The following is a 13,392-nucleotide window of genomic DNA, read 5'->3' as shown; positions in this document are numbered from 1 at the left end:
CTTAATTTTTCTCCAGCCTCCGAACACACCTCATATAAAGTCCCGCGGGCCAAGTTCTCTTGTTTGTATGTATATTTTGGGATGGAGGAGTGTTTCAGTGGGATCCAGATCATTGCCCTTTTTTTGCCCTTTTTTTTAACTCTATTCTTAACCCTCATATGATCCAATTATCAACAGTGATGCACAGCTCAATTACATTATAGTAAACATAAGGATGTGTCCAGCCAGCCTCACCTATGACTCAAATAGTTTTTATCTGTATCCTACATGCTGTCCCTCCTTTCTTTACACAATAGCTCAAATCTACATCAGGAAATGTGCTATACAGTTTTGACATTACAATATCCAGCAAACTACTGTATAAAATCATGTTAGATAATGTATTTCTTTTTTTGATGGATATTTGAGTATAACTGTTTCTGTATGCTCCCTAGATAGGCAGGTCTTAAAGATATGCTCAGCTGCACGTTCTCAATCGCATTATATGAACAAATAACAGAGAGGGCACAAAGCCAGTAAACCTTGTATAACTTTTATAAAACGTGCCAGAAACTTTAAAAACTCCCATCACTCCTCCCCTCTGTTCACCAGTAGAATCACCAGCAAAGCCATAGAAAGATGAGAAGTGGCTTGTTCGTCTCTCTTGCCTAAAGACGTGCAGCTAACGTTTTACATAAAGTAGCAGCTCCTTTCTTTATTGCATGCTAAAAAAAAAAAACTTATGCTATTCTATTGAAACCTTAGTTCTTTAAACTTCAAACTGAAGAATGATGACGAATTATTCCAAAAGCATATTTTTACTGCAGCTTGCTGTGTATTTACACTGCATTTTGCAAGTCACCTGCCAGCATCAGCGAATAGCTAATGGCCCAAATCCTCTGTGGAGGCAGAGGGTACAGTGGCAGAACAATGGAAGAGTTTACAGTCTGCTGAGCCAGGGAGCTGAGTACCAGCCTTCAAGAAGATCCTCTGCCTCCAGTGCATCTCATAATCCTTTACTGTTACTGAACAGCAGAAACAGCACCTCTCCAGGATCTTCTGGGAGACCACAACCTCCCAGATCAGAAAACCTACAGAGTGAAGCCGGACAAACCACAGCTTCAAGCCAGGCAAGTCATTCAGCCAGTCGTCTCTGGTTCCAGGCTAACAGAAGAAGCCAAGGAGAGGATGCTGCTGGAAGACAGAGAAACAGACCAGAAAGTACCACACAAAGGAGACAAGGTGCTGCTCAGCCATCAAGTGCCCAGCAGACCCAAAGAGCAAATGCAACCACAAGCAACAGAGCCAGGCTAGACATGATGCAAGGAGATGATCCCTATAATCCTAATAAATACGAGGACAATCCCTACTACAACTACTACGACGCCTATGACAGGCCAAGACAGTCTGACAGGCAGAGATATGGCTATGAAAACCGTTATAACGAGTATGGTAAGAGAAAGCAAAGATAATATAAAGTGTATCCTTCCCTAAATCATTTTTATGTACTAGAATGTTAGAAGGTTATTATGACACCATGTTATCTAGAGAAAGCTAAGGTGCATGAAATTTAGGGGTTAACCTTACTACAAGCAGTCAAGTCAAAGCATGTGTTCAGTATAAATCAAAAATTTGGTTCTTGAGGATCTATATTGAGCCACCATGCCTCATACTTGAAGAGAATTCCCTTGGAATGTACATTAATATTAACTGACAGTCTTATACCAACAATCTTTCTAAATAGGAATGTTCAAATTGTGTTTAGGGAAAATCAGATGAGACTTTGGGGCTCCAGTTTACAGCTTAATATTTTAACTCAATTCTACAAATGTTCCTCTAGTTTAAAATATGTGTAATTCTGTATAGTAAAAATGCAAAGACTGCATTGTACTAGTAAAGTTAACTCAAACTCATAGAGTTAAAACGTTTTAGCATGTGCTTTTCAGTATGAACTCAATTTACTGTAACGTGATATTCAGCATTGTCTCACAGCTCCTGGCATTCCCACATATGTCTGCAGACTACTTTCACACAGGCATTTCATGTCTATTAATAGTCGCTAATGTATGGAAATGTGTTTTAATAAGTTTGCACTAAGCAAAGGACAACAAAATTAGCCACACAAAGAGTCAATATTTGCCAGATCTGATAAAAATTCAACTAAAAGAACAAGATGTGGGCAATAAAAAGATTGTTGTTGGAACTTCATATCATTTTCCTGAAAACCGTTATTCATTGCATTATACAAATTGATGTTTACATCTACCAAGAATAATTGTAAATCCTGTTGGATATTTGCCAGTTTAAAAGTCTTTTTGTGTATAGTATGATCTAATTGTCACGCAAGTTAATCAATAATTTCTCAGATCAGATGAAACTTCATCCTATTAATGGCCAGACTAATACCTTCACTACTGATCATGTATGTCATTGTCATTATGTATTGTTCATGTTAGAATATAATGTATTTTAAGCTAGCATAGGATAAAAGGTAGGCAAGCATGATTTTAAGAAAGCCCATGGCAGGTGGTGCCATTCATTAGGAACAGTTTCCATGCTCTATGGGATGCAAGGAATATGTGGTGCATCATGTAAACTCAACAAAGGTTTATATTTATTGTGTTGCTTTACGTGGGTACATATAACCAAGATGATACTAACAATTCATATCTGTCTAAGATAGAAAGGATCGGAAAATCTGCCTTGCTTTGCGTATACCATATCAGATGAGTCAAATACAATACAGAGTTGCCAACTCACCCCTTCAATTACTGATATACACGAATCACACAGATTCTGTGGCTAATTTAATCCTGGTAAGACTGTAAATGTAATTGCTCAGAGGACCTGTATAGCAAGACAGATCTGTTTGTGATTGAAAGAATTATCCGGCAACCCTGAAGCATTGTTTTTTTTAGTTTGATCCCAAATGTTGAAGTGCCATTGTCCTGTGAGACATTGTTTATTCTACCATAATGCTGGGTTCACAACTGAAGTGCTTCTCAATCCAGTACACTACATAGCTGAGACACCTAGAGTAATAATGGGATATTGGAAGGGATCTCAATCCACAGATCATGAACACTGGGAGGAATATTTATTGATGACATTAGGCATATGTTGGTGGTTTGCAGTAAATGGAAAGAATCAGAGGTTAGTTTAGTTGGTGTGTTGCACACTGATCCCATGCAAGGGAAGCAATACTAGATCTTAAATGACACGGTGCGTTTTATAAAATACTATACACTAATAGTGCTTACATCATCTCCACAGAAGACTGCACATGCCGAGATGAGCCAGAAGGTGTGCGTGGCCTCCTGGCTACTCCCCCTCTGTCCCCTTCAACTGCTGACATTGCACTTATGTCATCAGTAATTGTCCAATATGAGCCCTGCTTAAGTTTTAGGGGTTGAAATGCAGTTTTCATGCAACTATACAACAAAGGGGAGACATAGCTATATGGTTCTCTTTTTTATAAAAAATGTTCAATGTTCGAGAGAACTTTGGAGTGCAGTAACCACGTCAGACCAATAAGAAATCATCTTTCATTGTTCTGCCTGTTTATGATTCATAAAAGGTTAAAATCTGATCAGTTGCTATGAAATAGGTTTTTTTACTTTGCACAATATTGATGATTCTTCACACTACGTAGTTTACTAAAACTAGAGAGTGCATATTCTGGTGCAGTTCTGCATAAAAAGCAATCAGCTTCCAGTGATTTTTTTTTGCCAAAGCTTAATTGAGCAAGATGAAGTTAGAAGCTGATTGGCTACCATGCAGAGCTGCACCAGGTTTTGCACTCTCCAATTTTAGTAAATTAAGCCATAAATGTCCATTATTTTCAGCCATATGTCTTAACTCACATTTGTGACTCAAATATATTCAGTTAAAATTAACTGTAATCACTAGTCGGTGTGCTCTTTTATATCCCAAACTCTATACAGGAGGTAGCTGTAACCTGTGCTTTAACCCACCTCTGATGATGTTGCACATTTGGCATAAAGTATGTATACTAAAAGAGAAAAATGTCCCTGGGATAGAGGATCTGAGCCTATTCTACCAAAGTTATCATCACCGAAAACACACATGTATACTTCAATATATCTGGGTTATATTGCTTGCACTTGAATAGCCATGAAATATAAAGTAAAACCTACTCAACTTCTAGACAAAGTGGTGCTAGCTGAGTGGTATGCACTGAGACTGTAGCTGTTATCCGGTTAGAAGGGCTGCTTGCTAAACAAAAAAGACTTAAGCCGGCCATAGTTGTTTGGATCTCTGCCAGTTCAGCAGGAACCGGATGAGATTTTCTCTATGTATCAGCAGGCTGATTGTACCCAAGTCGATCCATCCATTAACTTGGGTACAACCAGCATTTTGGATTTCTAGCATCCAATTATTGCCAGCGGTTAGGCCCGCTGGGAGAACACCATAGCTCCACGGAAGGGATTCCCCCATTAACACTGACTGGTGATTGCAGGAAAGAAAATCGCATCACCTATGGCCTGCCTTGTTGTATAACAGAATTTATGCACATTGCTTTGTTCTCTACTCTGTCTTGGAAGAAACACCAAAATAATGTATAGTAAGATAGTAACACTACTGAAAAGTGTACATACTGTATATTAAGGGCTTGTTTACACTTGACTAAATTTCTAACTCTTAACCACTTCCTGCCCGTCATATAGCAAAATGACGGCCGCAAAGTGGTTGCTCTATGCTAGCTGGGTATCATATGACGGGGGGCGTACAGAGCAGCGATCAGTGGTGCGATGTGTCACTCTGATACACCGCATCTTGGATCCCGGTAAAGAGCCTAGGACATAGGCTCTTTACCATGTGACCAGCTGTGTCCAATCACAGCTGGTCACATAGTAAATAGGAAGGCCATTGCTCAGCTTTCCTCAGTTCACGCCTGAGAGGGGCGAGTAGAGGAGAGCCGATCGGCCGATCTCCTGACAGAAGGGGGCGATCTGTGCTGGTAATCAGAGCATTGATTACCAGTGCAGACCCTTGGGGGATGCCACTGGATACACCAGAGATTGCCCACCCATGGCCACCAGGGATGTCCACCCATGCCACCAGGGATGCCAATCAGTACTCAGGGAGCCTCTCAGTGCCCTCCTCATCAGTGCTGCCCATCATTGCCATCTATCAGTGCCACCCACCAGTGCCCATCATTGCCATCTATCAGTACCGCCTACCAGTGCCCATCATTTCTGACTATTAGTGCCTATCAGGGCCCATCAGTGCCACCTATCAGTGTCCATCAGTGCCACCTATTAGTGCCCATCAGTTCCACCTATCAGTGCCCATCAGTGCTGCCTATCAGTGCCGCCTATCAGTGCCCATCAGTGCTGCATATCAGTGCTGCCTATCAGTGCCCATAAGTGCTGCCTATCAGTGCCCATCAGTGCTGCATATTAGTGCCTCATCATGAGTGCCAACCCATCAGTGACACCTCATCAGTGCCTGTCAGTGTGGCCTCATCAGTGCAGGAAAAAATGTATTTATTTACAAAATTTTAAACCATAAACAAAAAACGTTTTTATTTGTTTAGCAAAAAAACAAAAAAACTTGCGGTGATAAAATACCCCCAAAAGAAAGCTCTATTTGTGGGAAAAAAATTATATAAATTTGTTTTAGGTACAGTGTTGCATGACCACGCAATTGTCATTCGAAATGCAACAGCGCTAAAAGCTGAAAATTGGCCTGGGCAGGATGGGGGTGAAAGTGCCCTGTATTGAAGTGGTTTAGAAATGCTTCTATAGCGTTAGTATGGGCCTTAGACTTGCTTTAATAAGCTTTAATATGGGAGTTAGACTGGCGTTTTACAAGCGTTAATGAGGAGTTCAAACTTCTCCCCAAACGCCCTATGGGCAGTTTTGAAGGGCTCGATGAGCGTTAAGGCACGTTAAAACAAACACCTATTCCATTACAGGAAATAAACTAATCTTAACACCCCACAACCGCACCACAACTGCCTGCCAGAGTGTTTGTGAAGCATAGACAATGGGAGGCGTTGAAAGGCTTCAAACACCTCCTGACTCGACATGAGGCTTCAATTGTGAAGTGAAGCTAACTGTGTGCTGTCCATTGTATCATTTGGATAGGTGTTTGAGTGGTGTTTTTAACACCTCCAAATGCCTTCTTTAATGCCTGTGTGAATTTATATAAAATAAAATATATCAGATATAGTTAGTACATAACATGTTGGTAACCTATTCTCTTTGTAGATTATGCTCATACACGTGGGTACCAATGACATAGGCAGAGGAAGAAGGAGAGTCCTAAACGATTTCAGGGACTTAGGCGCTAAGTTGAGGACTAGGACCTCCAAGGTAGTATTTTCCGAAATACTACCTGTACCTCGAGCCACACCAGAGAGGCAGAGGGAGATTAGGGAAGTTAACGAGTGGCTGAGGAGCTGGTGTAGTAAGGAGGGTTTCGGGTTCCTGGAGAACTGGGCCGACTTCTCAGTCGGTCACCGGCTCTTTGGTAGGGACGGATTGCACCTAAATGGGGTGGGTGCAGCCGTACTGGGTGAGAGGATGGCCAAAAAGTTAGAGGGGCTTTTAAACTAGGGAATGGGGGGGAGGGTACAGATGTAGAATTAGCCAGTGGAAAGCAAGTTTCAGAGGGCAGAAATGGGGGCATTAGCGGTAGGGTGTTCGGAGCTCCTATACCCAGGGTGGGTATGGGGAAAATTCAAGAGAGCAGCCTAAAAACATCAAATGAGGATATTTGTAACCGATCAAAATTAAGAGGTTTGTATACCAATGCCAGAAGCCTGGCCAACAAGATGGGAGAGCTGGAGCTACTGATGTTTGAGGAGGACTTAGATTTTGTGGGGATAACTGAGACTTGGTTTGACAGCTCTCATGACTGGATGGCGACCATTCAGGGGTATTCCCTTTATCGCAGAGATAGAGAAGGTAAAAAAGGGGGAGGGGTATGTCTGTATATTAAGAACAGCATACAGGTAAATATGAGGGATGATATTAATAATGGAGCTAAGGACGAGGCAGAATCCCTATGGGTAGAGCTTCAAAGGGATGGCACGGCGGGGAAGGTAATATTGGGCGTATGCTATAGGCCCCCCAACCAGAGGGAGGAGGGTGAGGCGGACCTCCTTTTACAGATAGGATTGGCAGCAAGGATGGGAAATGTCATTATAATGGGGGACTTTAATTATCCAGATATAGACTGGGCAGAAGGAACCGCGCACTCAGCCAAGGCTAGGCAGTTCCTAAATGTTTTGCAGGACAATTTCATGGGTCAGATGGTGAATGCACCGACAAGAAACAATGCGGTACTTGACCTACTGATTACCAACGATACAGACCTGATCACGGATATAGAAATACGGGACAACTTGGGAAACAGTGACCATAGGTCAATAAGTTTCAGTATTAATTACAGTTATAGGAAACACAAGGGTAATATAAGGACACTGAATTTCAAAAGAGCCAATTTCCCTAAACTGCGCTCACTGCTAGAAAATATCAATTGGGATAGAACCCTGGGAACAAAGAACACGGAGGAAAAATGGGAGTGCTTCAAGAGTATACTAAACAGGGGGATTGACCAGTGCATTCCAAAGGGAAATAAATTTAAAAGAGCAAAAATAAACCCTGGATGGCTAAACTCCAACATAAAAATGCATATTAGTGCTAAGGAAAAGGCCTTCAAAAAATACAAGACTGAGGGCTCATTGGCAGCATTTAAGCACTACAAAGAGTGTAATAAGAAATGTAAAGACGAAATCAGGGCGGCTAAAATAGAACACGAGAGACATATAGCGGAGGAGAGCAAAAAGAACCCCAAGAAGTTTTTTAAGTATATAAACAGTAAGAAAGCGAGACCAGAACACATTGGCCCCATAAAAGATGATAAAGGAAATATGGCCACTGAGGACAGAGAAAAGGCGGAAGTGTTAAATCATTTCTTCTCTTCAGTCTTCACAAAAGAATCGGGGGGCTACACAAACCCAGCTTGTAAGGCCGAACTAAATAATACACCTCAGGAAGTGCCACCATGGCTAACAGAAGATAGACTTAGAGCCAAACTAGAGAAACTTAACATAAATAAATCCCCGGGACCGGATGGCTTGCACCCGAGGGTTCTTAATGAGCTCAGCCAGGTGATCGCCAGACCATTATTCTTGATCTTTAAGGATAGTTTACAGACGGGTATGGTGCCAGCTGATTGGAAAAAAGCCAACGTGGTACCAATATTTAAGAAGGGGCCGAGATATATCCCGGGTAACTATAGGCCGGTCAGCCTAACATCTGTAGTCTGCAAAATTTTGGAGGGGATGTTAAGGGACCACATACAAGACTTTAGTAATGAAAACGGTATTATAAGTAGTAATCAGCATGGATTCATGAAAAATCGTTCGTGCCAAACCAATCTATTAACCTTCTACGATGAAGTGAGCAGCCACCTAGATAAAGGTAAGCCTGTGGATGTGGTGTATCTGGACTTTGCAAAGGCCTTTGACACCGTTCCCCACAAACGATTACTGTACAAACTAAGGAAGGTAGGTATGGATCAGAAGGTGAGTAACTGGATAGAGAACTGGCTCCAGGGGAGAGTACAGAGGGTGGTGATTAATGGGGAGTACTCGGATTGGGCGGGTGTGGAAAGTGGGGTCCCCCAGGGTTCTGTCCTGGGACCAATCCTGTTTAATTTGTTCATAAATGATCTAGAGGAGGGGATATCTAGCACAATCTCAGTATTTGCAGATGATACTAAACTAGGCATGCCAATATCTTCTATGCAGGATGTGGAAACCTTGCAAGCAGACCTGAACAAAATAACGGGGTGGGCAACTACATGGCAGATGAGGTTTAATGTTGATAAATGTAAAGTAATGCACTTGGGGGCCAGAAACCAGAAAGCAAGCTACTCACTAGGGGGGGAACCTCTGGGTGAGTCTAGGATGGAAAAGGACTTGGGGGTACTGGTAGACAACAAGCTTGGCAGTGGCATGCAATGCCAAGCCGCCGCAAGCAAAGCCAACAGAATACTGGGATGTATAAAAAAGGGGATTCACTCCAGAAATAAAGAGATTATTCTCCCACTCTACAAGACTCTGGTCCGGCCACATCTGGAGTATGCTGTCCAGTTCTGGGCACCGGTCCTCAGGAAGGATGTGCTGGAACTGGAGAAAGTCCAGAGAAGGGCAACAAAAATAATTAGGGGAATGGAGGACATCAGCTATGAGGAAAGACTACAAGCCCTGAACCTTTTCTCTCTGGAGAAAAGACGATTGAGGGGGGATATGATATCAATGTACAAATACTGTACTGGTGACCCGAGCATAAGGAACAAACTATTCAGAGAAAGGAGATACAATAAGACACGTGGCCACTCACTAAAACTAGAGGAAAGGCGGTTTAACCTTAAAGTGCGTAAGGGGTTCTTCACTGTAAGAACGGTAAGGATGTGGAATTCTCTTCCACAAGCAGTCATATCAGCAGGGAGCATTGATAGTTTCAAAAAACTATTAGATGGACACCTTAAAGACCACAACATACAGGGGTATACAATGTACGGTTAAAAGCAAACACACACACGCATCATAGGTTGAACTGGATGGACTGATGTCTTTTTTCAACCTCACTAACTATGTAACTATGTAACTATGCTTTCATATGACCAATGAAAGAAACTATATTATTGCAAAAGAAAGAAAAACATGGCAAAAAAAGTAAGTAATGTGTCTAGTAGGGACAGGAAGGGAAAAAATAGTAAATAGTCATAATTTTAATAATAATTATAAGAATTTGAATTCATTTGAAAATAATAAATAAACAATAATCAAAATGTTATAGAATGTGATCTAATTCTACCAGAGACAATAACATCAGGTACTGTTACACTCCATTTCAAGTCTGTCCTTTATGCCATGTGGCAAGACATAATTAGATATTATAAAACCATTTAGGAGTACTTTGACTTCATCTGCTGGTAAGAGATAGGCACAGCACATTTCTGTGAGCAACAATAAGAACTGCTGAGTTTAGTAGGCTTGTTATCTAAGTGATGCTTGAATATGTTGTATCTCTTGGAAATATTGACCAATGGATTTTTAAAAGACACAGACATTAGACATTAGAAGAATATTATCTAGTCCAGATGGTCTTGCAATGGTTTTCCATGCCAGCTCCATATTTCCAGCCAACTCACTGGATGATAAATTAGCATCATCATACTAATGATTCATTGTTGAATGGGCAAGTAGGTGACGCAGGAAGCCATAAAATCTGAACTTGAGCCTTTTTTCTTGGCTTTGCAGTGTGGCAAAAATCAGTAATCACAAGTCTGACTGAACAGTATTACAAAACTTTCTTTAAGTAACTGATTTAAAATTGTATGAATGGTTCCATGATACTTTGAATCATTTCTTCTAACCAAAACCAAGCACATCAAGAGACTTTTGTTAAATCAGAGCTTAATGGACCAGTTTAGAGCAGCCCACAGTTTTTTTCAGATATGCCTGCTTGGCTAGATCATGAAAGTTACATGTCAAACTTTTTTAGTGTCCCCTGCCACTACCATGGGGGTGGCCATTACCAGAGCTAATGTTAGAGAGAACCTTCTGCTTACCAGGCACACACAAGAAGGAAAAGCATGACTGCTAATCCTTGCTCTGCTTTTTTGTTTTCAACTTGCCTATGTAATATGGGTCATCCTTAAGCAGCAGCTCTGGACAAAGCAGTCTGCAGGCCAATAGGTGTCATTTAGTTCCTTATTTATAATGTAGAGTGAATACAACTCTTCATTTTCTCATGATATCACAGTGATTGCGTCACACTGCACCTGAAGGGTATATTTTATTTTGAAAATAAAGAGAGTAGTGTGAAACCTGTTGTGTCCTAGGGAGTGTGTTTTGCAAATCACATGATATACAGTGAGGGAAAAAGTATTTGATCCCCTGCTGATTTTGTACGTTTGCCCAATGACAAAGAAATGATTAGTCTATAATTTTAATGGTAGGTTTATTTTAACAGAGAGAAACAGAATAACAACAAAAAAATCTGGAAAAAAAGCATTAAAAAAAGTTATAAATTGATTTGCATTTTAATGAGTAAAATAAGTATTTGATCTCATATCAATCAGCAAGTTTTCTGGCTCACAGGTGTCTTCTATAAAGGTAACGAGCTGAGATTAGGAGCACTCTCTTAAAGGGAGTGCTTCTAATCTCAGCTTGTTACCTGTATAGACATCTGTTCACAGAAGCAATCAATCAGATTCTAATCTCTCCACCACGGCCAAGACCAAAGAGCTGTCCAAGGATGTCAGGGACAAGATTGTAGTCCTACACAAGGCTGGAATGGGCTAGCAGATCATCGCCAAGCAGCTTGGTGAGAGGATGAGAACAGTTGGTGCAATTATTTGCAATTGTAAAAAACACAAAATAACTGGGGCTCCATGCAAGATCTCACCTTGTGGAGTTTCAATGATCATGAGAACGGTGAGGAATCAGCCCAGAACTATATGGGAGAATCTTGTCAATGATCTCAAGGCAGTTGGGATCATAGTTACAAATAAAACAATAGGTAACACACTACGCCATGAAGGACTGTAATCCTGCAGCTCAAGGTCCCCCTGCTTAGGAAGCACATGTACAGGCCCACCTGAAGTTTGCTAATGAAAATCTAAATGATTCAGAGGAGAACTGGGTGAAAGTGTTGTGGTCAGATGAGACTAAAATCAAGCTCTTTGGCATCAACTCAACTCCCAGTGTTTGGAGGAGAAGGAATGCTGACATTTACCCCAAGAACACCATTCCCACGGTCAAACATGGAGGTGGAAACATTATGCTTTGGGGGTGTTTTTCTGCTAAGGGGACAGAACAACTTAACCACATCAAAGGAACGATGGACGGGGCCATGTACTGTCAAATCTTGGGTGAGAACCTCCTTCCCTCAGCCAGACCATTGAAAATGGGTCTTGGATGGGTATTCCAGCAAGACAATGACACAAAACACATGGCCAAGGCAACCAAGGAGTGGCTCAAGAAGAAGAATATAAAGGTCCTGGAGTGGCCTAGCCAGTCTCCAGACCTTAATCCCATAGAAAATATGTGGAGGGAGCTGAAGGTTCGAGTTACCAAACGTCAGCCTCAAAACCTTAATAACTTTGAGAGGATCTGCAAAGAGGAGTGGGACAAAATCTCTTCTGAGATGTGTGTAAACGTCTGACTTCTGTGATTTCCAACAACAGCTTTGCCACCAAGTACATAGTCATGTTTTGCGAAGGAGTCAAATACTTATTTTATTAATTAAAATGCAAATCAGTTTATAGCTTTTTTTAAATGCATTTTTCTGGATATTTTTGTTGTTATTCTGTCTCTCACTGTTAAAATAAAGGTATTATTAAAATTATAGACTGATCATTTCTTTGTCAGTGGGCAAACGTACAAAATCAGCAGGGGATCAAAAACGTATTTCCCTCACTGTATTCTCTACATTCTGACCTTGAATGAATATGGTATTTGGTGTGACATATATGGACATCATCCATAGTGTATACAAGTAGGAAAAAACGGTGGAAAAAGATAGCTGACTGTACAGGCCAGAGGAAGGAGCATACTTTCAATTAGTATAAATTTCCTTTTTTATTTAGATATCAAACATTTAAAAACATTGATGCCAGCGCATCCATTTGTATTTAAAAACACAAGAGTAACAGAACAGTTTCCTGCATGTGGTGATATAGCCAGAGAATGAGCACTAATGTATATTGGATCCTCATGCGCCAAAGCGTTTTGTCAATTTCGTCATCAGAAAGTGCACCCCACCAAACAAACTTCATTTGGTGGAAAGGAAATTCCACAATATACATATATACAGCCTAGCTGACTACCTCTAAGGCTTGACACATCCTGTAGAGAGAAAGCAAGGGTTAGCATATTATGCACAATTTAAGAGACATTGACTATCTGAATTCTTTGAATAAAAGGACCCTCTCCATAGAGATGGCACTCTTATCCGGTTCCCTGACTTCTCTGCTGTGATCTTGACACGACGTTCCCTCATCCTCCTGATGAGTAAGTCCATGCCCTATGTAATGTTCCGGTACCTCTGGTACCCTTGTTCCCATATTTCTCCTCTCCTAATTGCGTCCCACCTTGTGTAACAAGGGACGCATATACCTTTAAGACCGGATGACATCATTGCCGAGCGCCGCTATGAGCGGCTATTTCAATCGCCGGTTTGCTCTCACTCATCGCTCGTTCAAACCCACATGTTCATCGCACCTACGCCTGAGAAGTCGGAGCTGCTGACATACCTCCCTTGCTGAACTGAAGCCGGAAACCTCGCTGGTGATCCCTATCTCGCTACGGGATCACCCCTCTCCAATGGACACTGTTATTCCTAAACCTATCTAAGTGATAAGTAC

The 13,392-nt window shown here is 41.3% G+C and overlaps 1 protein-coding gene across 2 annotated transcripts in view; it reads left to right on the top strand.

Moving 5' to 3' along the window:
• Window positions 1–603: 603 nt before the first annotated feature.
• Window positions 604–13,392, top strand: part of LOX (lysyl oxidase) — a gene marked incomplete at both ends in the record, with an annotated part of 90,867 nt that continues 78,078 nt past the window's right edge. For both annotated transcript variants that reach the window (XM_082253453.1, XM_082253455.1), the window contains one exon: window positions 604–1,431. In XM_082253453.1, the coding sequence (XP_082109579.1) occupies window positions 768–1,431 (664 nt within the window). The remainder of the gene's footprint in view (window positions 1,432–13,392) is intronic.

The sequence above is a fragment of the Pelophylax lessonae genome, assembly GCF_965119305.1.
Source record: "Pelophylax lessonae genome assembly, chromosome: 1".
Classification (NCBI taxonomy): Eukaryota; Metazoa; Chordata; class Amphibia; order Anura; family Ranidae; genus Pelophylax; species Pelophylax lessonae.
Note: the sequence above shows the minus strand (reverse complement) of the source record. Positions and strands in the feature narration are given on the sequence as shown.